This window comes from Pygocentrus nattereri, chromosome 6 (genome assembly GCF_015220715.1).
Source record: "Pygocentrus nattereri isolate fPygNat1 chromosome 6, fPygNat1.pri, whole genome shotgun sequence".
NCBI classification, from domain to species: domain Eukaryota; kingdom Metazoa; phylum Chordata; class Actinopteri; order Characiformes; family Serrasalmidae; genus Pygocentrus; species Pygocentrus nattereri.
Genome location: NC_051216.1, coordinates 9083142 through 9110555, shown reverse-complemented (window position 1 = coordinate 9110555; position 27414 = coordinate 9083142). Strand labels below are relative to the sequence as shown.

General features: G+C 40.6%; 1 protein-coding gene across 3 annotated transcripts in view; it reads right to left on the bottom strand.

Annotated features, from left to right (window-relative positions):
- Positions 1–26806, bottom strand: part of tfpia (tissue factor pathway inhibitor a) — a 60414-nt gene extending 33608 nt beyond the window's left edge. For 2 of the 3 annotated variants that reach the window (XM_017682792.2, XM_017682793.2), the window contains exon 1: positions 26610–26806. In XM_017682792.2, the coding sequence (XP_017538281.1) occupies positions 26610–26676 (67 nt within the window). In that variant the 5' untranslated portion in view covers positions 26677–26806. The remainder of the gene's footprint in view (positions 1–26609) is intronic. The other variant, XM_017682791.2, reaches the window with a different exon arrangement.
- Between the last annotated feature and the right edge of the window lie 608 nt (positions 26807–27414).

Here is a 27414-nt window from a genome sequence, read left to right as displayed (position 1 = left end):
CCAGCATTGTCTAAGCCAGAGGTCACAACTCAAATGTTAAGTAGAGCCATTTTGTCCTTTCAATAAAATTCAAACCACCTTTGGAGCCACAATATTTTATGTCCATCTTTCATTTTGGCTGTTAATATATCTCAGTATGTGCTCATGCATGAACGTAGGCTAACAAATATAATATAAATGAAAACGCAGACTTACTTTGCTCTGCTTTAGCTCAGCTATAGCCACTTTTCTCACATCTCTGGCAGGAAACTTTTCTGCAAATGTAGTTTCTTGTAAAAATTTCTCCCAGAGTTTAACTTTTTACGATGCTGAAGTCGCTTCACATTCGCCAGCTTCTTGTTCTAATTTTTCCATTCCACCTTAAATGGTGCCTGAGTGGCCAGAATGTCTAAGCATTGAATCAATACATCATCAAATATTGATTTGAAATATTGATCAAATCTATGGAACAGTCTTATGCTGATCTATTTTTAAAATATGCCCATACTCTTCAGTACAAGAGCTGCCATTTTAAAAGTTCAATAGATCTAAATATCGATGTATTTTTCATTGTCACGTTGAGTATATCTAGGACAGGTTCGACATCAGAGCTCACCATATGGTTGTCCTTTTAATGCTCAGAGCATCCCATCAAACTTCATCACAGTGCTACTGTAGAAGTCTTCTGTCTGTGATGAACTTCTTTAGCAGAATGGGCTGTTACAGCGTCTGAAGCTCTGAACTGACATGCATGTAAATGAAGTAAAACAAGACTGATGTTCCTGATTGCCAGTCATCACACAGAATGAGGGGCTATATCATCACTGTCCAAAGAAAAACAGGTGCCTCCATTTTTATTGATTTTTATTTTTCTACATTATTTGCACACAGCAGTTCTCCTTCACAATGTGTGAAAATTTCATGATGATCGGACCAATAGAAATGGAACAAAATCAATTAGAATAAGATCTCTTTATATTAACTTATATTAAAAGTTAAGGGCGTTTTTGCCCTCTCCTGTAAAGTTACCATTTTGGAGATGCTCATTTTTTCTTTGTACAGTGATGCGTAAATGTGTTGTTTTTTTTTAATGACATCACAAAAACAAATTAATTCAAACAAGTTCTTTTGGCAGTTTAGTTTCCATGTATGGACTACAAAGGCTGGGAAGCGAGTGGTATGTTTTTTGTAGCTTTGTTTGCATATAAAATTCAACACTTTTATTTAAAAGCAGCTTTTTTATGATATGGACCTTTATATAAACTGAAACTTTAGCCCTTCGTTTGTGTTTTAAAAATAAATTCATACACAGACATCAATTTCAGAATCTGGCATTTTTTTAGATATAAAATTTAAGCATTTAAGCATTAGCCTTTGGGTCTAAAATGTCTTTAATCTGCTCAAAATATACATTAAATATGATATGTCCACATTCCTGACTGTTTTAAAGATTTCAGCTAGTTTGTTTGTTGTTGAGGCTCTGGATATGATCTAGGCCTGGTAATCTTGTGTGCTGGTTTATTTATAGCAGCTCACATGGACTGTCTGCCAACCCCCCGAGCCCCCCAACCCGCCCCCCACCATACACCGCCATGCACTGATTATCTGCTACACCTGAAAATCCCTGTTGGGCCAAAAACTTGTTTTTCTCCTGCAGTTCAATGATAACAACAACAATAACGTCAGGATAAGTAAATCCTTCTGGTGCCAAAGCCTGTGAAAAGGGAAAAAAATGAGGGACTCCGAATGTGCTCTGTGGCTGCTCAGCACAATTATCTGAGGTCTGCAGTCCAGAGCTCAATGAAGCCAATAATCCGGTACACTCCAATTAATCATCCTCACGGCCACAGGTGAATGCACGAGAGAGCGCTGTCCCTGTAAATGAGAGGCAGGCCGGTCACTGGGCTGGTGAGCCATATGGCCGGTCCTGATGTAGGCATAAGTTAAACATAAGTTGGGCAGGGCTGAGTGGGAAAAAATAGCCCACGGCACCACACGCCGCCACGGAAGCGCTCACAGCTAGGCGGAATGAGGTATTTATGGCCTGCTGGCTTTCAGCAGCCGGTGAACAAAGTAAGCCAAAGGACTTAACCGATCGATCCTCATCTATTCCTGCCAGTTAGGGGTCAGTAGACAACAAACAGTCAACACGGCAGACTCAGACAATTGATGAGGTGTGTGATTATGCAGAGGATGTAGAGATGAGGGGCATTATATGGAAAGGGTAAAGGCGTCTGCAAGCTGCTCTGGCATTGAACTGACTTTCTTCACAAACAAAAGTTTGCAGTGGGGCTCCACTGATTATCAGTCTGGTTCATAATGGGATCCAATGTCATTTTGTCGGCTTAACCTGTTTTTCTTCTTAGTATTATTATTCTATGCTTTTTTTCAGCCATTTATCACAGGTCACAGTTTTCAAGCCAGGACCACAAAACTTCTCAGGATCATGGAGTCTACATGGGAATAGCATGCTTGTGCTTTTGAGACTTGCACTTGCCAATGAACATGTTCATTCCAACTATTTTCCCCCCCAAAGGAAAAAAATGTTGAGAAGTTAAAAATGAAAAACTGCCACAAATGATGTCACAAAAGACATCATACTGACCCTCATAGCGATCACCTGGGATAACCACTGCAAAAGCCTGGCAATGCGTTCCCAACCACCTGGGATACCACAACCATGGCCTAGCAACACCTTAGCAACCACCTGGGATACCATAGCCATGGCCTAGCAAAACCTGGGATAACATAGCAAAGGCCTAGCAAAACCTTAGCAACCACCTGGAACACCACAGCCAAGGCCTAGCAACACCTTTAGCAATCACCTGGGATACTATAGCCATGGCCTGGCAACACTTTAGCAACCACCTGGGATTCCCTAGCAATGCTTTGTGAAGCCACCTAGTAGTTTTAACCTGCTGATTGAAAAATATCTTTAGTGATGTATGCACACCTCTGACACCTAACCACTTATAAAAGACACTATTGTCCAATTAATTGTCATTTATAAATATGAAGCACCTCATGAGCCTGAACTGTGTCTCATTCACTTGCTCACTCACTTACTCGCATGCTGCAGGCTAAACAAGAGGGAGCTGTCAGCACTCAAAAAGCTTTTTAAATGCTTCAAAAGAGTGGTGCTTTGTGCGAGTGACACTGTGTGTCCTTGATTCATGTTTTATGGAGCTATTTAGTTAATTACACATTTTTGATTTTTTTTTTTGATACAACCTACATTAGATTTCAAATGAATCATATCAGTCTCCGTGATTCATTACTATCATTATTGGTAACAGCCATGAAGGAGACATTTGTTGACCGCTATCGGACCGTACATCTGCATTTTAGAACTGATTAACTCTTTAGCGCCGACACAAAAACGTGGCTATTTCTACCCTTTAGTGTGAGGACTTAATGCTGTTGTTGCATTTATTCTAATACGAAAAAATATATTTAGGTAATATTTATGTGTGTCCTCTGAAAAGGATGTGTTATTATTTTCACTATCAAGTGAAAATCAACAAAACTAGATGAAATAGATCAGTAATAATCCCCTGCTGATCCCAGCTGTGCTCAGAATGGGCTTGTAACTCACTCTGGAAATATAACAGTGCATCCAACAGTAAAGGAAGCCTCATCAATCTTTTATACACTGAGACAAGACATTGTAGCCCTGATTAAACGTTTGGAGATGCTTTACTGTGGCCACCATGGACATGCACACACCATCACTCCTCTGGCGGCAGAGTTTAAGCGTCCTTTCGCAAAGCTCTCATAAAGGATCGCTGATGAGAAGCTTGGTTTGATAGGATTTGGCTAAACCATAATGCTGAAAAATGATTCCAGTCATAAAACTTTCCCTTTTTTCATCTTTAACTGCACATCATTTATATTATACAGTTATATATATATATATAACTGTATAATGAAAAAAGGGAAAGTTTTATGACTGGAATCATTTTTTTAGAAGTTTTATATAAATATATATATATATATATATATATATATATATATATATATATATATATAAAATCTATCCACACATACTACTGAACGTACATATACATCTGCCTGTAGTGTGATACTGTACGCCATGTATGTTGTACAAATAAAACAAATGTTAGGCAAAAAAAAGTCATGGCAATTCTTGTTCTTACAATTAAACACTTTTACCTACAAGCACTCTGGCACCTTACTCAAAATGAAAGGTCACATCTGATTACAGTACATGCCGTTATATGAGAAAGCTTACAAAATACACAGACGACAAAGTCAGCACACAGTAATCAGGCATGACCTTTCACTCTGAACGAGGTGCCATAGTGCTGAGGGGGGGCGCTAAAAGGATAAACGGTACCACGCTGAGAGAACACATGCCAGTTGTCATTGGTGTGAAGAACGGCTTCTTTTCTGCTTCAGTCAAAACCATCTGAAACAGCACTGCAGCTTTTCGTGAAATGTACATGATATACGTGCAAGACACAGGCTGCGGTGTAGGTAGGAAGTTCAAGTCAAGTCAAAGTTTATTTATATAGAACATCTCCCTAACCTTGAGAGGAACCAAGACTCAAAAGGGGAACCCATCCTCCTCTGATTGACACCTGATCGCAAATCAATAACAGCAGGGGAATGAGATCTGAGTAATCAGGTTCCTTTCTTATTTAAAGTTAGCCTTGCACGCCGAACTTCTGCCCATCATCAGAGAATCTGGTGCATTTTTTCACCGAATGTGGTGATGAACCGCCTGCTTTGACAGGAATGGGCTGTTAACACATCACCAACTGTTTAGTGCAGAGATGTCCGAACCTTTTTTAAAGGGGCCAGAATGGACCCTATTAACATTCCCCAGGTCATTCTGTGTCAAAATATTATTTATGAATTGCTTTAAATATTCTATGGTCAAAATATGAACAAACAAACATACAAAACAAGTGACTTTAATTGTACAAACTGTGGAATTTGTCCTGATTTTGTTGCATTCTTGTCCCTTGAATATTTATTGCAATGGCCATACTAGTTTTCATAATGTATTTTAATATTAAATTCATTATAGTCTGTTCACATATGAGGCTCACATTTGTTTTGGCTCTTGATGAATAAGTTATTCCATTACTCTTAGAACTGCACTGTAATCAGCTGCCCTGTGTGTGACTAAACATCTTTTAGTAAATTAATTTGAAGGTTAATTGTAAATTAATTGAAGGTTTAAGGCACTACTTCCACCGTCAAGTGAAAGGAACTTTTGCAACGTGTACGCCGGATGGCCACAATTGGGGTCCACAATTGACCCTGGGGCTGAACTTTGGACACCCCAGTTTCAGTGTGATGTACAGCAACTTTTAAATTGAGGTTGCAACAAAAGCACATCCAGTATGAGTTGGAAGATACATGGATGTCTTATTTACTGGCCAGTACATTTTTTGTCATTTTACATAGTAGCCATATAATGCCATTTCCACTGGTTTTGGAGGTCTCTCATTTTTATCTGATAAAATATATTAAGATGGACATTTTTGTGTGTTTTATACAATAATTTTGTCTTCTTGTGTAAGCGAGTTCAGTGTTTTGTTGCAGCAGGTTCTCACCACCCCATCCAATCCTCATTGCTCACTAGGAGCTCAACACACAGTCTGAGGAAAGCATTAATTAAAAATGTCCAATTTGATTTCCATTCTGCCGGGAGAACGGCCACTAGAGGGCCTCCAGAAAGAGGTTAAAGAAAAGTCTTGAAAAACATCACAATCTGTCTACTATATCTCATGCTGAAGTACTTGACATGGTATGTTTCCCACTGGACAGATTAAAGCTAACCAGAAAATCATTAAATCTTGACAGCTTATAGCTTAGTGGTCAGTCGATACTAAATGCTTTCTGCACATTTGGCCCGGGCATCTGAGGCTGAGGATAAGCTGAGAGAGATTCATTAGTGGAATCACACAGCATCAGGGTTGGAATGAACACCTGTTCTACTATGACTCCCAAAGCTACAGAGCTGACTGCCTCAACATACATTTCAATCATTTATCACTAGCCACGTACCTGCAGCCTTATAATCCATTAATAATCTGTCTAATAGCTCAATCGGAAAAGACTAGTCCAATTGAGGACATTCAGAATGCAATTTCTATCTGAATTAACGAGGTGGTCAATCCTGTAAAAAATCTGTTAAATAGAAGAATAATATCCATGTAAACGCCTGTATCTGATTACATTCCCTATCGGAAAGTTTAAGTCCATTCTGCATAGTGAGAGTTTATACCGTCCAACACAGCGGAGCAGAAACTGGTCTGCAGAAGAGACGAAGTTTATGCTCTGATCCCTAATAGACGGCGGTGGGACGGATGTCCAGCTTCTATGTCTCAGAACACGACGTCTTCCTCTCGGCCTTCTTTAATAAGGACGTGAAGGACGTTTTCCTGAGTCTGACATCATGTTAAAGCCATTAAAAACACAATCACTGCTCACTGCTGCTCATCTCACTCTGACTGGACTCACGTGATGTTTGCTGTCATGGTAACGTTTACTCTAAGTGGTTCTCCACGTCATTTTGCATCAGATTACCTGTAACCGAAGCTTTTCCATCAGATTGTTGAGTAGAGTGAACAGATAAACACCTCACTCTTAATCTATAATCGGAATGTGTGCAATCGGATGGGCGAAAAAATCTTTGCATGTAAACACAGACACTGTATCTGCAAGAAAACTCAGAACCAAACTCTGCTCTGACACTATCAGAGGATCCTGATTGTGGCTTTATATGAAGCAGCTGTGTTTCAAATCAATTATGTACCACAGCGTCCCTGAGGATACAGTGGAAAATAATGAAAGATGTGCAGGCAGACGAAACTGATGAAATGATGCAGAGACGTTTATTCGATTACGCGTTTTCCAGTTATCAAATACTGCACCGCTGAGATCGCAGATAATTTCATTATACCCCGCTACTCTCTTGGAGCACAGCCTGGGAGTGTTCAGTCCTCAACACATACATACTTAAGTTCTCTTCCTTTTTTCTCCTCTGACGCATGTCGAGCTTTTCTGAACATGAGACGTTACAAAGACGGGGACGGATCACTGCTTGGAATGTGAATATGAAACCTAGTAATGCTCAACAAAGCCTTTGTTTACAGGGAAGGTACTGGCCTTTAATAAAAAGATGTTGTTGTGGAGCAGCAACCAGAACAAGCAGCAACCAGAACAAGCTGGAAAAATAAGTTGGGTTATTTGAGGCAAATGCTCCAAACCATTTATGCAATTTTGTCATATTTCAGCAGAGACTTCAAACAGGTCTTTGAAAAATTAACGCATTCTGTTTGGGGTTTATAGGTCCCTCCCCATTCAAACAGACAGCATCCTGGTCTTGTGTGACTGAAAAATTGCCCAGATTTTTATAAGACTTTATTTTTATAAGACCTGTGGGTCAAAGTGTCACCCAACACACGTAGTTTTATACTATACATTTGTATAGTTCATATTATTCGTATAGTTTTTTGGTGCCATTTCTTTATTTATTGGTACATTTCTGTTGTCTGGTGTACTTGTCTAGTATGTGCAATACGTCCTGCATAGTTTTATTCATTTTTTATATGTAGGGCCTGCTGTTGTAATATTTCACTGTATATTTGAATGCCCTGTTTTGTGACTACAGACAATAAACCAGTCTGAAATCTTGAATCTTGTATGTAGGGGTGGGTGATATTGTAAAAATATCATATATCACCATCATCATGATACTTCAAAACACAGGCACGGTGCTCTAGTAATGCCCCATTTAAAAACAGCCATCACAAACTATGAATACAATTTTTCACATACTGCACTGCACTAAAGCCACTCAAACAGGACTATTAACTCTCTCCTAGAGTACTGACCATCTCCATGTGGACACTCAGGAAAGCACATATTTAGCATGATAACAAAATGACGACAACGCTACAATTTCATCATATTTCCCGTTTTCTAGTCATACACATTTGAAAACCATGGTGAAATGATGTTTTATTGACTTTTAAGTGAAACTAAGTTTACACGTTTTACAGGGAACAATATTAAGTGTTGTTCATTTTAAGCACAGTTTCTATTTATGTGCCGAGTTTACATACAAAATGTGTCATAACTTTTGCACAGGTCATATTTTATGTTGAATTCAGGAAATAAACAGTATTTGTGCATTAAAACGAGCAGAAGTTTGTTTTTACTTATAAAATCCACACAACGTGTAATTTAATCAGGGGGGTGTAAACTTTTGCTACATTTTTAACAGCAAAATATACTGTAAAGTTATCAACTACATATTTAATGAATCAGTTTAAAAGTCATTCCTTTTATTTGTATATTATTGTGTCTTTTTATCCCAACACAGACATTGCACTTGGCCTCCCATGGCAAAAATGTTGGGCACCTCATTTCTATGGTCTGTTCATATGTTTTGCATGCAAACGTATCAATGTATTTATTCGACTGCATGGTTGTTTGATTGCGTATAATTGAGTGATTTTTACTTTAGTTTTATTTCAGCATTGACTAAACAGTGCGTAAGCAAACTTCATTCATCTCCACAGATACTGGACCAAACACGTGGTTTTAGAAATGAGGAAAACAGCTACTGACGAATTGGCTGCACCAAAAAAAAACGGAAAACAAAGATTTCCTCTTGCCTTTTGCCATTTCTCTTGACTGACGCAGACTGGCAGAGAGAAAAGAACACAAAGTAGCACAACATTAATCACTCCAGCGAGGAGGCTGGAAGGATATGGAAAAGAAGAAGCTCAATATTTGCCCATGCATGCCTGAATGTAGCTCCCTCCCCCACCCTGCTGCTGGAAATGTCAGTGCAGGGCATGTGATTGTGGAATCAATGTTATGAATAGAGACGGTCCCAGAGCTCGAGAGCTTGTCCCTCGCTGATGAGTTCATGCTATAATACAGACCCAGTGATGTTCTTGATGAAATTAAAAGATCAATATGTGCTTTTTTTCCCTGAAATAATTCACACAATGCGCGTGGCATGAAAAGAAGGCTGGTCTTGCCAGCTGAACCCTCTGCCAGGAAAAAAGGAGGCTTTTGTACAGCTTTTCTGGCGTTTAATTGCAGCACAGATGTTGCGCTTTTCCTTTTTTATCAGAATGGAGTAAGACGTATTATACAGCCAATCTGGTTTGTCGGTCACGCCACAGATTTATTCATTTGAGCGAGGAGAGTGAAGGATGGCCTCATATGCAAGATGTGTGCTCTCATGCAAAAACAAGCATTAAACAAGCAGCAACAGCGCCGAGTAAATGAAACAAGGGCCTCTGAGCTGCCCTGTATTGTTCCTCCATGTCGGGTTTAATTGCAGGAGCTTTAGAACCTGCAGAAGCGGTTAGCAGAATTCAGAGTAAAAGCAAAGTCCAAACCTGCTCCGCATTCCTCTCACAGCCACCAGTTCACAATGCAGCGGCATAAAGCACCTAACATGCTGACACTGCTGTCAGAACAAAACCTTGTATCTCAAAAACGGCAGGTTTACAGGAGAATGAAAAAACCTGCTTTACTTTCAAAGTAAGTCAATGGAACCAGACTTTTTTCCCCAAATCCAATTTAGCTTAACTTAACTTAACTTAACTTAACTTAACTTAACTTAACTTAACTTAACTTAACTTAACTTAACTTAGGCTGTTTCATTTGGTCCATTCATCATGAAATTTACAGACAAGGTAAAGGGCTCCAGGCATTTTCAAATGACATCAAAAACTGAAAAACGACAAAAACGGAGAGGTTTTGTTCCAATAGCAGCGATAAGTAAAAGGAAAGTGGACTGAACATTTAAAGCACCATATGAGAAAAATACTCCCGAAATTTGAAAGGAATAGTTCAGTGAAAAATCATGTATACAGGATTTTCCCGCTATCCCAATCAGTCAATCAGCCAAGACACGTTTGGTGTCCAAATTTTGCTTTAATTTTGACCAGGAGCTGCTGGGCTAACAGTGCTAACAAACAGTGAAGGCTCAGCTTTTTTAGAAATGCCAAAATCTGCACACATTTGCTTCAAATTACGCTGCTTGACTTTTACAGGACTGTACTGCCAAACTGCGGGAGGCTGGAGCGAATGGGTGTGCTGTAAAACATCACAGTACAAGAAGGTCGTATTAGCACACTAAGACTTAAAGCTCCTCACTATAAAAGATATAGAAACTGCATATCAAAGAACGATAAACCTATGAAAATAAGGAAAAACAGAGCGAACAAAATCTACAGGTCGTCTGATACATGACCTACTAGCAGCAGAGCTGTTCGGTGAAGTTACTGAGCAGCAGCTCAGTGCATGAGGCACTGCAATGTATATATATATATATATATATATTTATAATAAGTAGTGACTTTATGAATGTGATGTGATGGATTTTATGATTTCAAGACAGTCAAAGTGTCTTTTCTATAAGAGGTTAAACAAAAAGGCCAGTCTTCCATATTTGATCCAACTAAAAATGTGCTGTTATAATAATAACAACATGTTTTTTGTAAAAAGAAAAAAATTCACACAGGGACAGATTATTTTTCAGTCTGAGGCGTTTCCTGTTAACGGAGGAGAAACAGCCTTCAGTGAAATAGCAAGTCTTCTTCAACATACATCATGTGCTGGTTAGGTTGCTCTACTGTTCTCAATGTTCCCTAAATCAGTATTGACCACAACAACATGCTATTTAGGGGTTATTGTACAGGCCATATAAGTGCACCCCTCGCCCCACTCTGACTGCCTTAATTCCTTCCTGGAAAGTGTTGTTGCTCAAACTACCTAAAATAAGAATAGAGACTTTGTAAAAACTGCCATTTCAGAAATTTCCAGTCAGTAACTGATATCTGCTGAACTTCTTGCCTCATAATTATAAGTGAATGTCCTATCAAGCCCCAGTGGCATCCTGTTTGAGATCCGCGACAGTTCACTCTTCTGAAGGGGAACGCCACTGAGCTTTCAAACATTCTGCGTAGTTAAATGGTTAAGATGTAAACACAGTCATTCAGATCTGTTTGGTGTGAAATGCTCCATTCTTCCAGTCAGAATTGTTCACAGTGGTTGTAATAGTAACCAGACATCCACCTCTAAAAGCTCCCTCATAAACAGTTATTACATGAAATAATCATAAATGCACTGCCTGATGTCTGAGACAGAGGTTTTAGCTTAAAATGTATTTTAATCTACTTATTTGAATCCATTTGTCACGATTGGCCCCTCCCAGTCCGGTCCATGTGCGTTTGTTTGGGTCTAGTCCACATGCTCTTTGTTTTGGTTTCCTAGGCCGGCCCCTTGTTTTGTGACTCTGCCCCTGATTGTCACCACCTGTTTTCCACCTATCCCTTATTATCCCTGTGTTTAATAAGCCCCGTGTTTGCCCTTTGTTATCGCCGGTCTTTGTACTGTTTGATATGTTTGATTGTGTTTGATTTGCCATGTTTCTCTGCTGTGTTTATCCTGTGTTTCTTAGTTATGTCTGTCCACCATAAGCTCGGTATAGATTATTGGAACCTGGACTGGATCGACCACGACCCTGGATTTGCCGATAATAAAAGTCGCTTATCTCAGCATATGCGTCCACCACCTCGCTCCCCGGCGTTACACCATTCATAGTGGAGAGGTACATGCAATGTGTTATGAGGCAAAATAGTCCGTGAAGAAAACTGATTTTCAGATTTAGGACTATTTTACCATCAACATTACATATAAAAACTCAGAAGAAGTAAATAAAATGTCTATATTTATGTCATGTTATGACAGGGTGACCTCTGGTTCCTGTTGCCACCACTGTAATGAAATCTGAGTCAGCAGGTTTCTCTGCAGTGACCCCTTTCATGCCAAACCACTCTGAATGACTGTGCACATTTCAAGGACTGATTTAGACATCTGGAAAATTGGTGGAATTCTCTTTTGATAACTTGGCCTGCCAGAGACAGATGTCTGGCAAGTCTAGTATTATCAGGGGTGAGCTAGCACCTGTAATCCTACAAGCTAAAGCGAAGCCAGAAACAAACATGTAAATGAACAGGTAAATCATCACTCAGAGCTCCTCTGAGGCTGTCTGAGAATGAATATGATTTATTAGGCCATGGGCAGTAGATTCTGAAGACTCATCAACACTGTTAAGAGGTATGGAACAGTACCACTAAGACCAGTGCACTTCAGAAAAAAGTGTACAGGCTTAGAGCAGAGCTGAGGGTAGTTACGAACTCTCGGCTTCATTTCGCAACAAAATAAATCACATAATACCATTGAATTAGTACCCTGGTCAAATTACTTTGAAGAACCACATGTTCTATGTGAGAATAAGTTAACACATCCTCTATGCTTAAATATGGCATTTTTCTTTAGTTGCTGGGTTCAACGTATTGGGAAAAAATAAAACACACAGTATAAAATGTGCACAGGCCCCGTTTTATGTTTTACTTTATTTCCAATATGTTAAATTTAGCAATAATTCAGCAGAGGCTCTCAAGGGCACTGGAGCTCCATTTTGCTGTTGCTTTTGTTAGTTTGCTGCTCATTGATTTATCCATAGTTTTCCTAAGAGCTCTATCCAGTGTAGTCTGCTGAAGGTGCTGAACGTATTGCTTTAAAACCATTCTGTGAGTTTGGATTTTGTCTTCAAATTAAGGTGGTAGCATGAAGGAAGGCTGTGAAAGAGGGAGTGGAAAGAACCTGGCTGGAGTTCTGTGCGGCTTCTGCTTGGAGCTAGGCACCTTGCTCAAAGGCACCCAGGAGACCGAAATAGTGACCTTCTGGTCGCAAGGCTGGTTCCCTAACCTCCAGCCACAGGCCTTGGAACAAACCTTTGTGTCTCCATTTTTGGTGTTTCTTACTTTTTTAGTTAATTTGAAATTGCCAACTGACCTTTACATTGTCTGAAAATTTCATAACTTATCCATGGTGCAAAATTACTTGGACAAAAATAATTTCATATCAATATTCAGCTTCAGCGACGATATACTACAACTGCAACTTCTAAGGGTCAGCCAACTTTTCTGGGAATCAAAAAGACACCTTGACTGGTGATGATGGAGATGATGACCAAGGTGTTGACAGAACTCTCCAAGCTTGCCACCCATATATGTGGAGTTGGCATTTAACCTTTACTCTCAAGTATCTCGCGTGATAGTGCCTTTCAGAACACAATGCACAGTAGTAGAGTGAGTCACAGGCCTGGCCGAGGCCGGCTTTATGATCAGTACATTACAGAAATCTGATCTTAACCATGATCTTGCCAAGCCCATGAACAAACAAAGAAACGGTGTCAACGCCTGCCTCAACTTGACCTCGTTCCTCACAGCACAGACTTGGCTGAAAAGAAATTACTGATGCAAGTCTTCTCTTTACAACACAGGCTGCAAGATGGGTCTTGCTAAGTTCCAGACTTCAGCACCATGTAACAGACCTGCACTACAAACATGAAGTCAACCTCTTCTGCACTCGTCTACACATTCCCTCCGACCTGCTCAGACACATACTAAACCCCATTACGCCCCTAATGATGCATGGAAGCTAACAAGGTCAGTCAGCTTTATTAATCTGACTTCAAATATGAAAATATTTACTATGTTAGAAAAGCTACTCTCCTTTAGAGACTTACACTCTATTGTGAGGCTCAGCATGACTTAAGGTTAAGCGTGATTACAGGCTGCAATTTGTCTTGGCTACAGATCTGCAGTGCAGGATCAATAATGCAAACATGCCCACAGCAAGAGCAACAGTGTCAGTTAAACTGAGCTTAACAAATTAACATTGCTTGATTAAAAGGGCCCCTATCATGATAAACTGAATTTTTCTCCTTTATTAACTTTTTTAGTAAGCACAGTTAGAGTTTCAAAACATATGATTCACTCTCCGCTCCATGTACACCGATCAGGCATTATTACCCCCTCCTTGTTTCTACACTCACTGTCCATCTTATCAGCTCCACTTACTGTATAGCTGCACTTTGTAGTTCTACAGTTACAGACTGTAGTCCATCTGTTTCTCTGATACTCAGTCACGTGAATATGAAACATGTTTTTGGTACCTTTGGTACCACATTGATGTCAGATGTGGACCTCAAAGGGGAAATTAAAAGACAAGAAATAATGTACAATATTGACCCTTTAACGTAGAGAGTTAGTGTTAAATCCTTAGAGGTATAGAATTCCTTAAAGGAATTCCACCAGTTTTTTGAATGCCTGCATATTATATATGTATTCCTCTTGATTGCTAGGTTCCAGGTGTTGGGAGCGGGAAGAGAAAAATGTGGTCCACAAGAAATGGACTGGATAACACCGTAGTATAACCAGGAACATCCAGTTTATGAGGTTTATTACACCCTTATAAACACCCATCTAATGTCTTGTTGATCCTCCTCTGGCCTTAAGAACACCAGGAACTCACCCAGGCAAGGATTCTGCAAGATACCAGATAAACTGTGCAGGAATGTTGTGCCATGCGTAAATGATTGCATTGTGCAGTTCCTGCAAATTAGGGTTGAGATTTGGGGCCTGTGCCGGCCACTGGAGTAATAAAAACATTGTGGAGTTCCTGGAAGCATTCGGTGCCTTGTTACATGGTCATCACGCTGGAAGGACCCTGAACCTGGCTTGTTACCATGTTCAGATACACTGTGCCATTCAGACATCCTTCAGTGGGTTTCAAGGTCCCAGTGTGTGTCAGGAAAACACTGCCCACATCATCACGCTGTGTGCTGCTGAGATTAACCAGAACGTATCCATGGAATCCTGCTACGTGTAGCATATTCTCATTCTTCCATCAGTGTGACACAAAAGGAAAGTATATTTTTTGACCAGGGTGTCCAGATCTCAGCGGTCTCTACTATAATGAAGCTTGTACAGCATCACTGGCATTCAACCTGATCTTCACCTGTTGGCGCCCATACAAAGCAAAGCAGCAGATTTACTAAGAGAGGCGACGGTTACAACAGTCACTTTGTGCTGGTACGGTTGGGCCAGTTCAGTGGGTTATTTACTTCACAAACAACGTGACCAGTGCAATATAACCACATGTTTAGCTCAAAAGCTTTTGGTATGAAAGCCGTTCTGTAAGATAGTAGGAAAAGGGCTTTCATCCATCTGCTCTAGGTTTAAACTTTCACTCATTAGGTTGAAATAATGACTTATTTTCTCAATATTTACTAATTCAGAATAATGAGAAAGTTGGCCAAACATATTACTTGACAAGAAAGCATGTGACATTTGCGACATTTGAGAAAATAAACTACTATATGGACAAAATATATCAGAAACTTTCTAAAGTAAGTGTTTATTGTTTTGAAACATGTTCGTTTTTAGCTGGAGGGATGAGCTGAAGGGCATTTGGAAGCTGTGTGACATTGTAAAATCCCTGTTTAATTCCACTGAGTGCGTCCAGGTCATTTGGGAATTTTATGATTTGGTAAGCTCTTAGCTACGTGCAGCACATCAAACAATGGCTGTGACATTTCTGCCACTTTGCACACACAAACCTCAGCGCACAGAAGCTGCAGTGCAGGAATAATGAAGTAGCTTTAGTAAAGCAGAGATTGCATAGCAAAAAAAATGCTTTTAATAATCATTTGTAAAAGAAATGGTCAGATCATTATTTAAGCTAAATCTACTCTTTTTGAATCATTGGGCCTCGTTCACCGTTCATCTCTTATTAAATATTTTCTTAAATTTGTTCCTGAGAAAGGTCCTCAGAGAACGTGAACATCAGATTCATGTTCTTAAGCATATTCAGAATAATGTGGCATGCACAGCAGGCAGAGCAAGTGTTATATTCCCATTGAGAATACATATCCCAGGAAGCTACAGAACACTGCACGGACCTGTGGGACATGTGCGTGAGGTGATTAATGCCAGAGTCGTTTGTCTGTTCGCACAGTCGATTCTAGCCGCCAGTCACAATCATAAGGCACCTGTGAGCAGCCACTGCTCTGTCCACTGTGGGTGGTAATGCCTTCTATGATGTATTCCCAAACATATGTGACACTGTGGATATGTTAAGTGTCCGCACAACTTCGGAAATGGAATGTTCCATCTCTCCGGCACCTACTATCATGCCTCGTTTGAAGTCTGATGACTCACATAGCCTTGCCGTAAGCATGATAACTTATGTTCTACTTCACCGACATGATAACACCCCACAGCTTAAGCTATGTTCACATTACAGGCCTCGTTGCTCAAATCATATTTTTGGCTCAGATCGGATTTGAAAAGATCAGATTTGTGTCCACACAGCCCTGAAAACATCAGACGAGAGTCACATTAGGGCAAAAAATCTGATTGGTGCCACATCAATCTGGTAATGTGAACGTAGCCTTATACAGGTGTGAGCATTCCCAAGCTGATCCCTGAGTTAACGGCACGTCATAATGAATGTACATACAGCTATCCCATGACTTTTGACACATCATGGTATATATTTGTCTGCACTGTATATCCAATGAGACAAAGGAGCAAGAGAGAAACGGCCACCCCCTCGATCTTATTATGGGCACTAATGGGCTGTTGCGCCTACTTAGTAACGTCTGACAGACACTTTTTGAGACCAAAATGAAGTTTGCGAGGGCACAAAATGTTAGTAAATCTGCCCCAAACTCTGATAAGTGCCACTGCTTAAGTACCTACAGGATCACCAATCGGAAGTAGTCATTTGGTATTTCACACACTGTGAGATATAAAGGTTCTGTGCTGGTACATGTTTCGTTCATCAAGGTACAACCAATGTAAATGTTCCAATTGTGTACCTTAAATAAGTTTGACCAGGTGAAAACTAGATAGACAGAAAAAGTGAAATAAAAAATAATCGGGAAACAAAAAACACTTCCTCTGTGATAATGAGAGGAAGGTCAGCTTTCTGTTTCGACTGTTTGCCCTTTGAGGAGCAGACACCTTTTGTATGGCTTTGAGCCGTTTCTTGCTCAAGCCTCCTTTTTGGGCTTTTAAGTAGTTTTGGGGTCATTTGTCTCTTTTGTTTTTCGCACTGTTTTCTTTGCTTTTCTTTTCTCTTTCCATTTCTGTTTGTTTAAATACCCACCTGGGCTGAGTACCGTACTGGTCACTCCTCTACAAAGTGTGACAGGTTGGGCCTCATCAGCCCAAGGGCTTCTGGGAACTGGAGTTCCCTGTGCTTGCGCTTTGCCCCCGTCACCCTCTGCTGGCTGCCAGCGGCACAGGCTGGGCCTTTACACACATATCCTACAGTTCCCTTATATTTTTCCCCACTCACGATGTTTGTGTGCTTTACATACATTTTTGTTACTGTGACTAATAGACCATATACTGCCAAAAGTATTCACTCGTCCGCCTTCACACACATGTGAAATCCCAAAGGAGTTGTGTCGGGTTGAGGTCAGGACTCTGGTTGCAGGCCAGTCAAGTTCTTCCACTCCAAACTGGCTCATCCATGTCTTTATGGACCTGCTTTGTGCACTGGTGTGCAGTCATGTTGGAACAGGAAGGGGCCAAACTCCCCAAACTGTTCCCACAAAGTTGGGAGCGTGAAATTGTCCAAAATCTCTTGGTGCTGAAGCATTCAGAGCTCCTTTCACTGGAACTAAGGGGCCGAGCCCAATTCCTGAAAAACAGCCCCATACCATGATCCCCCCTCCACCAAACTTTACACTCGGCACAATGCAGTCAGACAAGCACCGTCTCCTGGCAACCGCCAAACACAGACTCATCCATCAGATTGCCAGACGGAGAAGCGTGATTGGTCACTCCAGGTCTCCACTGCTCTAGAGCCCAGTGGTGGCGTTTTACACCACTGTATTCTCTGCGCACTATGCCCCTCAGCATCCGCTGACCCCGCTCTGTCATTTTACGTGGCTGACCACTTCGTGGCTGAGCCGCTGTCGTTCCCAATCACTTCCACTTTGTTATAATCCCACTGACAGTTGACTGTGGAATATTTAGTAGTGAGGAAATTTCACAACGTGTTACTTGGAAATGCTCCTTTAGCTCTCATTTAGCCTCTTTTTCCAAAGATAAGAAAACATGTACAGGATGTACAGTAGGATTTTACTTTTCCTTTCATTTGACGTATCGTTCTATTTCTGGACAGATCCTGGGAAACTCATGACCACAGTTCTGAACCATGACCAACAGAGTGGACGTCAGTGTAATGACACCAGAGTCACTCCCAGGAAGGGCACATCATCTGCATTCGTTTGGAGATAAGCTGTGCCCATGTGGTGCTATCCCAGTGACTACAAGGCTGTAAAAAGCATAGACAGCAGCTCATGGCAGTCCATGCACATCATATTGGCGACTCTGGTCACTGTGATCTCTGGCCCATGACAACGTAATGTAGTCACTGAGCAATATGGCAGCAGCTCTGCCTCCCTAATGCAGACTAATTACAGGAGTGTGGGTTCTCTTTGACCTTGCTCTTTCATCGAAACCTCAGACACCACACAGCGCTTTCAATAGCTCATTCATGCTGACTAATTCTCTGAGCAAGCAGTGGAAAAGGCCGCTGGAACCCGGGAAAGACAGACTACTATCAGTGCACACATGGCTTCCTCTAATGAGTCACACGAACCATGCACAGCCACACTTACAGGGGAATTCCACCACTTTTGCAAAATCTAAAAAAATGCAATAACTAGCCACATTTACATGCAGCCTAATAATCCATTAATAATCCGACTAATAACTCAATTGGAGTAGAATATGTCCATGTAAACAATCATGGAATTTGGAATACAATTTCTATCCAAGTGAACGAGGTGGGTAGTCTTGTATATAATCCATTAAATAGAAGAAGAACAGCCATGTAAACGCCTGTGTCTGATTACACTCCAATCAAAACATGTATGTTCTGCGCATGTGAATTTGCATCATAGCAAAAGCAGAGAACTCATAAACTGTTCTGGCAAAAGTTCATTCCATTCAACATGGCAGAGCAGAAACTGGTCTGCAGAGGAGACGAAGTTTATGCTCTGATCTTCAAAAGACGATGGAGGGACAGATGTCCAGCATATGGGTCTCAGAACATGACATCTTCCTCTCGGCCTTCTTTAATGGGCAGAGGGCTGGAGGTTAGGGAACCAGCCCTGTGACCGGAAGGTCGCCAGTTCGATCCCCTTGGCTGACAGTCTGAAGTGCCCTTGAGCAAGGCATCTAACCCCCAACTGCTCCCTGGGGTCTGTGGATAGGGCTGCTCACTGCCCCCTAGTGTTTGTGTTCACTAGCGTGCATGTATGTGGGTGTTTTACTCCACGGATGGGTTAAATGCAGAGGTCTAATTTCAAAGTGATAAATGGTTGTAAAATCTTAATTCTAATTCATAAGAACACGTGTAGGACATTTTCCTGAGTCTGACATCATTTTAAAGTAATTTGAAACACAAGCACTGCTCACTGCTGCTCATCTCACTCTGACTGGACCTCGTATGATGTTCGCTGTCATGGTAGTGTCTACACTAAGTGGTTCTCCACACGTGTGCAATTTTTCTATCGGACTATTTGTAGTGAGCATGTTAACAAAGATATTCCATTGGATAGTTGAGTAGAGCGAGCAGATAAACACCTCAGTCTTAACCTGTAATTGGAATGGATTGGCAAAAATCTTTGCATGTGAAGACAGACACTGAGATGTAAACGGAGTCATTCAGAGTGGTTTGATCTGAAATTGTTCATTGTAAAGAAACTTACTGACTCAGGTTTCTTTACAGTGGTGGTGACAGAAACCAAAGTTCGCCATGACTATAATTAAGTTACAGCTGCATTATTTTTATTACATATATTATACAGGGAGATTCACTTGAAAGAGGCCCTGAATATTCTGTAATATCTCTCTAGGGTGAAGTAATTTGAACCAAACAACATTCAATGAGCTCCTCTGGAGCTCACCCTGGACACGTCGCCAGTCCATTGCAGGGCAGACAGACAGACATACACATTCTCACACACACACACACACACACACACACCTAGGTGCAGTTTACTATGTCCAATTGGCCTGACTGCATGTCTTTGGACTGTGGGAGGAAACCGGAGAACCCGAAGGAAACCCACACAGACACGGGGAGAACATGACTCCACACAGAAAGGACCCTGGTCACCCGGCCGGGGAATCGAACCCAGGCCCTTCTTGCTGTGAGGTATATTACACAGATAAACAGAAATTGTGTGTTTATATATGCAGAAAATGTCACGTTAGGTGTGTTCTCTGTGGAGGATGTGATAACTTTTACCAGCACTGCAAAAAATTGTATCTTGTCGAGTGAAATGATCTTAAATCTAGTCCATATATCTCACATTTCCCATTCTGAGACGGTCGTGCACTTATTATTAGATTATCTAACTTATTACCAGAAAGATTTTTACTTGTTTTAGGTCATTTTACTAATAATAATAATCTCATTATAATGGCCGACCATTTAGCCGTTGTCAAGCACATTTCTTACAACAAGCACAATGATCTGCCAATAGAGTGAGATCATTTTACTTAATAAAAATACTTAAGACAAGTGAAAAATGTCCAGCAATGAGTTAAACCATCTTGAATTAAGCTTATAATAATCTCAACATGAGAAACTATTCGATTTCTTGAGATATTTAAGATCATTTTACTTGGCAAGATATTTTTTGCAGTGAGGATTGTTAAAACTTTTGCATACGGCGGCTCTCCAACGTGAAGTCCAACTTTGAGTCCACATCAGAAAAGAGGGAACAAGCATGAGAAGACTGCTCTTTGTTTTTCCTTCATTTTTTGGACCATTATTTATCATTTTCCTCCCTGTCAGTCCACGGAAAGTTCCGGCCCACTGTTTTAATTCATTAGAAACAGAGTGGGCGTCAGCGTAATGGCACTCCCTGATGAGATAAAGCTTTGGAACGGAATAAGAACAGACAAAAAAAATGTTGGTTTGTAGAAAAACACAAGCTCGATTCGTAATGTGCTTCAGTGCTGCACGAAGGCAATTAACCCTCTTCTGCTTTTCAGAGAAAATAAGACTCTTTTAAGAGCGACGTAAAAGGGAAAGACTACAGCATGCAGCGCCAAGTCCCCACTGCATTTACACTTGAATGTGGTCGCATGAATACTAATGTATCTTTAAAGCTCTTCATATTGAAATCTTTAATGAATGACTGAATGACTATGTGACTTGTGGCCAACAGACTAAAGAATCTTACTGCAGCTTTCATTGTTTCTATGCCCCTTACTGACCAGATGCTGCACCATTACAGCAGAACAGTTTTCCCTCTGTGCCGGACATTTTCACAATAAGGTAATAATTACATGTAATTACAGGCATAACCCGCACAATGGTCTCTCAGGATGACAGGCACAGGCAGACTCTCTCTCTCTCTCTCTCTTTTGACAGATCCACTTAAGAAGCCCATTAAAATCCTTCAATTAAAATCCTAAAAATGCCTTTTGTATAGCTTGAGGTTTTAGTCTGAAGGACTGCGGCAAACACGGAGTGACTAATTAAATTTCCCCACAAATTAACGAGACTCAAACTCTGTGACGCTTTCAGTGATTAGCGGTTTTGATAGCAGTGATTCATTTCGCTCTTTATTCTGATGTCTCATTTATAGCATAAGCCTGAAGATGCATCATATTTTACTGTTAATGACACAATATGAGTTGCAGGAGGTGCTAAACAGAGTACCAGCCCACTTCTGCATATATTGCACCAATTATTGTGTCCACGCCAATGACAAATAATGCTTTCCAAACAGTCTAATGGCAAAAATTGGTATTAAAATAGGTAACATGTGATGGTGCATCTACACGAATCAATCCAATCTGTTTAGCTTTGAGAACAATATAAATTCACCTTTAAACAGGATCGTCAATTTTACCAAGCAAAAAATACCAGGTGGTGCGACCAGGTGTCAATTACGCTCTTCCAGAAAAGTTATTGACCATGAGGGGAGGGCGATATGGCAGAAATGCTCTATTACAATTTATTATTTACTGTAAAACTGCAGTATAAAAGTTTAAAAAATGTCACTTGAATGACTCAAATCACAATTCCGTGTTTCAGTCAGAAGTCGCGTCAAACCCAGGCTGAATCCCAAACGGCTCTGTACTGCGTAAACAGTGTTCTAGCTGTTAAAACTTAAGAACTTCTAGCCTCTACAGCCAAACAGTGCGTCATTTATTGAGTGTGGGTGTGTCTGAGTCCCAAATGGCTGTATCTTAGTATTTTACTCTGTTGGGCTGCAGGATCCAGTATTTAAACTCCTACGTAGTGCACTATGTAGGGAGCAGGGAGCCCTTCGTGTCGTGCATGTCTTTCCTGTGATAAAATCACTGTAACGCATGACCTCTCGTGGCTTATTGCTTTATTTTAAACTATCAGTACAATCATTTTTGTTTAGCGTCTCATATACCAAGCTGCATCCATCCATCCATTTTCTAAGATGCTTCTCCGTCAGGGTCGCGGGGGGCTGCTGGAGCCTATCCCAGCGCTCATCGGGCGGAAGGCAGGATACACCCTGGACACCCAATGGTCCATTGCAGGGCAGACAGACAGACACAGACAGTCACTCACACCCAGGGGCAGTTTAACATGTCCAATTGGTCTGACTGCATGTCTTTGGACAGTGGGAGGAAACCGGAGAACCCGGAGGAAACCCACGCAGACACGGGGAGAACATGCAAACCCCACACAGAGAGGACCCCGGTCACCCGGATGCACCGAAACTAATTTAACAAGACTATTAAATGTTCTCTTTGTAATGAAATACGCAGTAGGTCAATGTTATTTAGGCACCCACAATATCCATGATATGCTCACAAAAGCATAGTGTTTAATACATAATTCATCACCCAATAATGATAAAACCTCATAACATTGCCCAGCCCTATTTACCGCTGCTGTAAACGTAGTATGGACTGGTCTTCGTTTACACATTATTATAAAAATAACAACACATTTTTACGTTTTGCCTGGGTCACACCACCCGACATCTTGACATTGCACCATGAAGGTCACTTGAGCCGTCTGTCATGATGCAACACACTGCCCACGCTTTTATAAAAGCATGCCAGAATAAAAGTCCTTTTTTGTTGGTTGTGCCACATCACATTGAGGAAATCAGAATTTATGAACTGAATACTTTTAAAGTTGCCCTACTGTGCAGCACATCATGATTTTGAAGGTTATAAACACAAAATCATGCCAGACTATTTCAATTATTTTTTAATTCATTTAATTTTTTAATAGAATAATCTCAAATATGGTTGGACGGAGGCATAAAAGCCTAAAACTAAAAGAATTTTTGCTCTGGTTCCTCGAAACTGCATTCACATACTGGAGGTAACGGAATAATGTGATATATATTATGTATTATTACATTATTTAACAGGGAAATATCTGATCCATCTACCACTGTCCAATCAATAACATGCATTAGATTCATTGACCACTGTGTAGGCTACTGCACATGCTCCCAGCCTGACTCCGTATCACGTCCTCGTCCAGTACTTTTTTGGTGGAGCTCTAGTTTCGGCCTTTCTTTTGGACTCTCTGTTCTTTCCTCGTTCTTCTCTTGTCTCTTCGTCTTTGAAAAGCCTCTGTGCGTTTACATGTCCTTGTTATTTTGCAGACAGCACTCAGTGCGATGGATGTCCCAGAGCGTGACGGTCACAGGAGTGCCTCATTTGAGACCACATCAATTTGGTAACCCCCCCACCCAACACACCCCCACCAAGAAGAATTTCTCAAACTGGGGCAATAAGGAACACACTCACAGAAGGTAGAGATGACGTGAGTTTGGACTTATTCCCAGACAGCAAAGTACAGCAGAAAGTGAAGGTTTCAGATATGACAAGCTCTCAGCAGGGGGGTTTAAACGAACGTGGCCTTGACTAAACCCAGATGAACCACATACCTGCGCTGCTTTTCAGCTTCATCTGAAGCCAAGGGGTTGTTTATAAGTGAACTTCAGATCAAGGGGACACAAATTCTGCCCACTGAGCGTTTATAAGCAACTAAACCTGGCAATTAAAGGGCCCATATCATACATATTTCTTATATTTATTTTTTATTCATTTTTTAGTCCACTTATATTGTCTGTATAGGCTCCAGCACCCCTGCGACCCAGAAGGAGAAGTGGCTTAGAAGGTGTGTGTGTGTGTATATTCTTGTAAGCCACTTCTCCTTCTGGGTGGCAAGGATGCTGGAGCCTATAGATAGATAGATAGATAGATAGATAGATAGATAGATAGATAGATAGATAGATAGAGAGTCTGTGTGGTGTCATGGACCATAGTCTTAATTCATTTTCTAACCTCTTTTAACCCCCAATTAACATTCTGAGCTTATTACATACTAAAGGTTGTTATTCAGTAACTACAGGGACTTCAATGCAAACTAATGGAAACTCTTCTTACGCTATAGCAGTGTGTAATAAAACTTTGGGCCCATGACTTGGTAAGAGGATAATTCTACAGGCTGTTTTTGTTACTGTGCCTTTAAGACTGATATATAAGTACATTACCTCTGTTCTGATTGGCTGCCTTGTAATATGTCTTGTTCAAAAAGTAGCCCAGGCTAGGAACTTGAGCAAACCATTTAAGACCATTTATTTGGGCAAAAAGAGTGTTTCTGAGTGCAAAACCTCCATTTATAATTAGAATAGATGCAGAAATAAGCCTCAATACAGTAAAAGTAATACAAATCTGCCCCTTTCTTCGCTTTAGTTTGAAGATCAAAGTTTGGTTTCAGGCTCCACCTGAAAGCTGAATTAGCCAAACCAGGTATTGTATAACACACGGCTTCTTCGAGGGGAGGTTTGGAAATGGTTAAACGAACACATTGACAGAAATTCTGATTCATTTACAGCATATATTTTTATATTTATAAATGGTTAATAACCATTTATTTATTTACATTTCATTTTCTCTGGGGCCTAAAACTTTTTTGTGACATCACAAAAACAATAAATAAAAAATGGGCTCGTTCTGGCTGAATGCATGGGCTGGGATGTGAAAGTTTCACAGTGTTTACATACTACATGTACTTTTAATTGGAAAACAAATTAAAAATCCATGATATGGACCCTTTGACTGATGAACTGGATCACGTATCTTAGACTAGAGAAAGAACATCACCAAAGTAAGTGTTTAAATACAGGACCAGAACCAATGAGCCCTGGTCCAAGAGAGTCTTGCTGGTCTGCATGACCCAATAATGTACTGTAAAACAGCCTGGATCCAGTAGATAATCTGCTTACACTGACCAGGTCAGAGTTAGAGTCACTCTCTGTCACCAAGCAGGCTGCACATACATGGAGTTAGTATTGGTGACCAGACACAGGCTATGAATAGATCTAGTCAAGTGAAGAGGCTTTTATTGTCAGTCCATCTATGTGCAGGTCAGAGGGGGACGAAGTACACAAATCATCTACCTGAGTTAAAGTAGAGACCCCCAAGGTAAATATCACTCCAGTAAAAGTAGAAGTTCCTCCCTTTAGACCTCCACTTGAGTAAAAGTACTAAAGTATTTACCTTCAAATGTACTTAAGTATAAAGTAAAAGTACTAAAAGAGTAATTCTGGCTCTGATGTCCTGTTATCATTTTTATAACCAGACTGGCTTCATGAACTCATTTCAGGTGAAAGTCCTCCAGCGTCTCTCTTGGTAAACCAGTCTTTTAATAGAACGTCATTAATTAGTGACGCTGACGTCTATTAAAATGATCAGAAGCACAAAACACTGAAGGTAAACAGTTTCCATCAGGGAGAACCGAGTGGCTCTGAAATCACTTTTTACACACAAGCAAAGTTTCAGTTTCAGATTTATTTACAACTTAGTTCCAAGTTTAAGTTGAATAAAAACTGGCTTTAAACTCAGGATCACAGATGAGCTCCTTTACTATGTTGATCTGTAGGCGTCTGTTCATAAACATAAACCAGCCCAAACTCATTTACTATAAAATGAAATGGTGTTTGTAGAAATTCAGAAAAAAGCCGCGTCAGTCTCGACTGCATATGTGGACATATTTCTATATTGAGCTCTATTTACACAAAGTTAGGTTAGTTCATCATTTATGTTGAACAGACTCTCCCAAAGTTTTACGCTGCTGCGCTGACGTTGAACCGCGTGCTGCACTGGGTCGGTATGACCAACAGGTCAAAACCAGCTCTAAACAAAGTGACCGCTGGGCCCTGATTGGTGCTCTGGCTTTGCGCTTCTTTTGTTTTGACATGTGACGTTTTTATACACACAGAAACCAAAAGGAACGACAGATTTCTCAAAATGTAGGAGGAAAAAGTCGGATATTAGACTCTGAAATGAAGTGGAGTGAAAGGAAAAAGTCGCCCAGAAATGGAGAAACTTCAGTACAGATACACCAAAAATACTAAAGTACAGAAACTAATTACATTTACTGATTTACTGTCCACCACTGCCAACAGTAGTAACTTAGGGTTTAGTGCAAGTGTTAATTGTGTTATAAGTGATCCAGTGACTTCAGCTGATATGAAAAGTGCTCTAAACCTGCTGCAGTGCAGTGTTAGAGAAGTTCAGCTGAACTCTCAGCATGTGTCCTCCACAGTAAAGCGCTCAGGACCTGTAGCTCGTCTCATCTGCGGGACATTGAGCTCGAATGTTGGTAGAAGTGATTGGAAAAGCGCTGAATCTCTTACGGCTGTTGGTTAAAGAGCTCACACTTACCTCTGGGATGGCGCGCGAGGCAAGATCCAAGATGCGCGAGGAGGAAGAGAAAGAGGAGCGGAGCCATTCCTGAGGAGCACGAGACGCTTTAAGTTCACACTGCGCTGAAACTCTTTATGCGCTCTCGTCTGCGCGCACACGCACGCACGCACACGCACACACACACGCACAAACACACACACTTCCTCCCGATAAGGGCCAAACTCTGCCACTGGGAAACTTGCCGAACCCACCGCCCCTGGAAAGCCTCGTGTGTGCAACAGCTCTTGCGCAAACGGCTGGACGTTTGGCGATAAGACAAATGCGCAAAGGCTGCGCACAGAACAGCGTGGCGGTGCACTCATTTCTATTGTATTCTTGCCTTGATTTATAACGTTGTTTTCTCAGCCTGTTATGAGTTTATTACATATTAACCACTACTGAGACATTTCATCACTTCATTATTCCCTTTATTAGTGGACTAGGAGAGGATGAATGAGTCATTGTACTCATGGTGGGTGGGGGTGGGCAACCGTTTTCAAAATTGTGGTACATAATTTTAGTGTAAACTGTGGTCTGTTTTATATATATATATATATATATATATATATATATATATATATATATATATATATATATATATACACAACCCCAATTCCAATGAAGTTGGGATGTTGTGTAAAACAGAACACGATGATTTGCAAATCCTTTTCAACCTATATTCAATTGAATACACTACAAAGACGAGATATTTAATGTTCAGACGATAATTTATTGTTTTTTGCAAATATTCACTCATTTTGAATTTGATGCCTGCAACACGTTC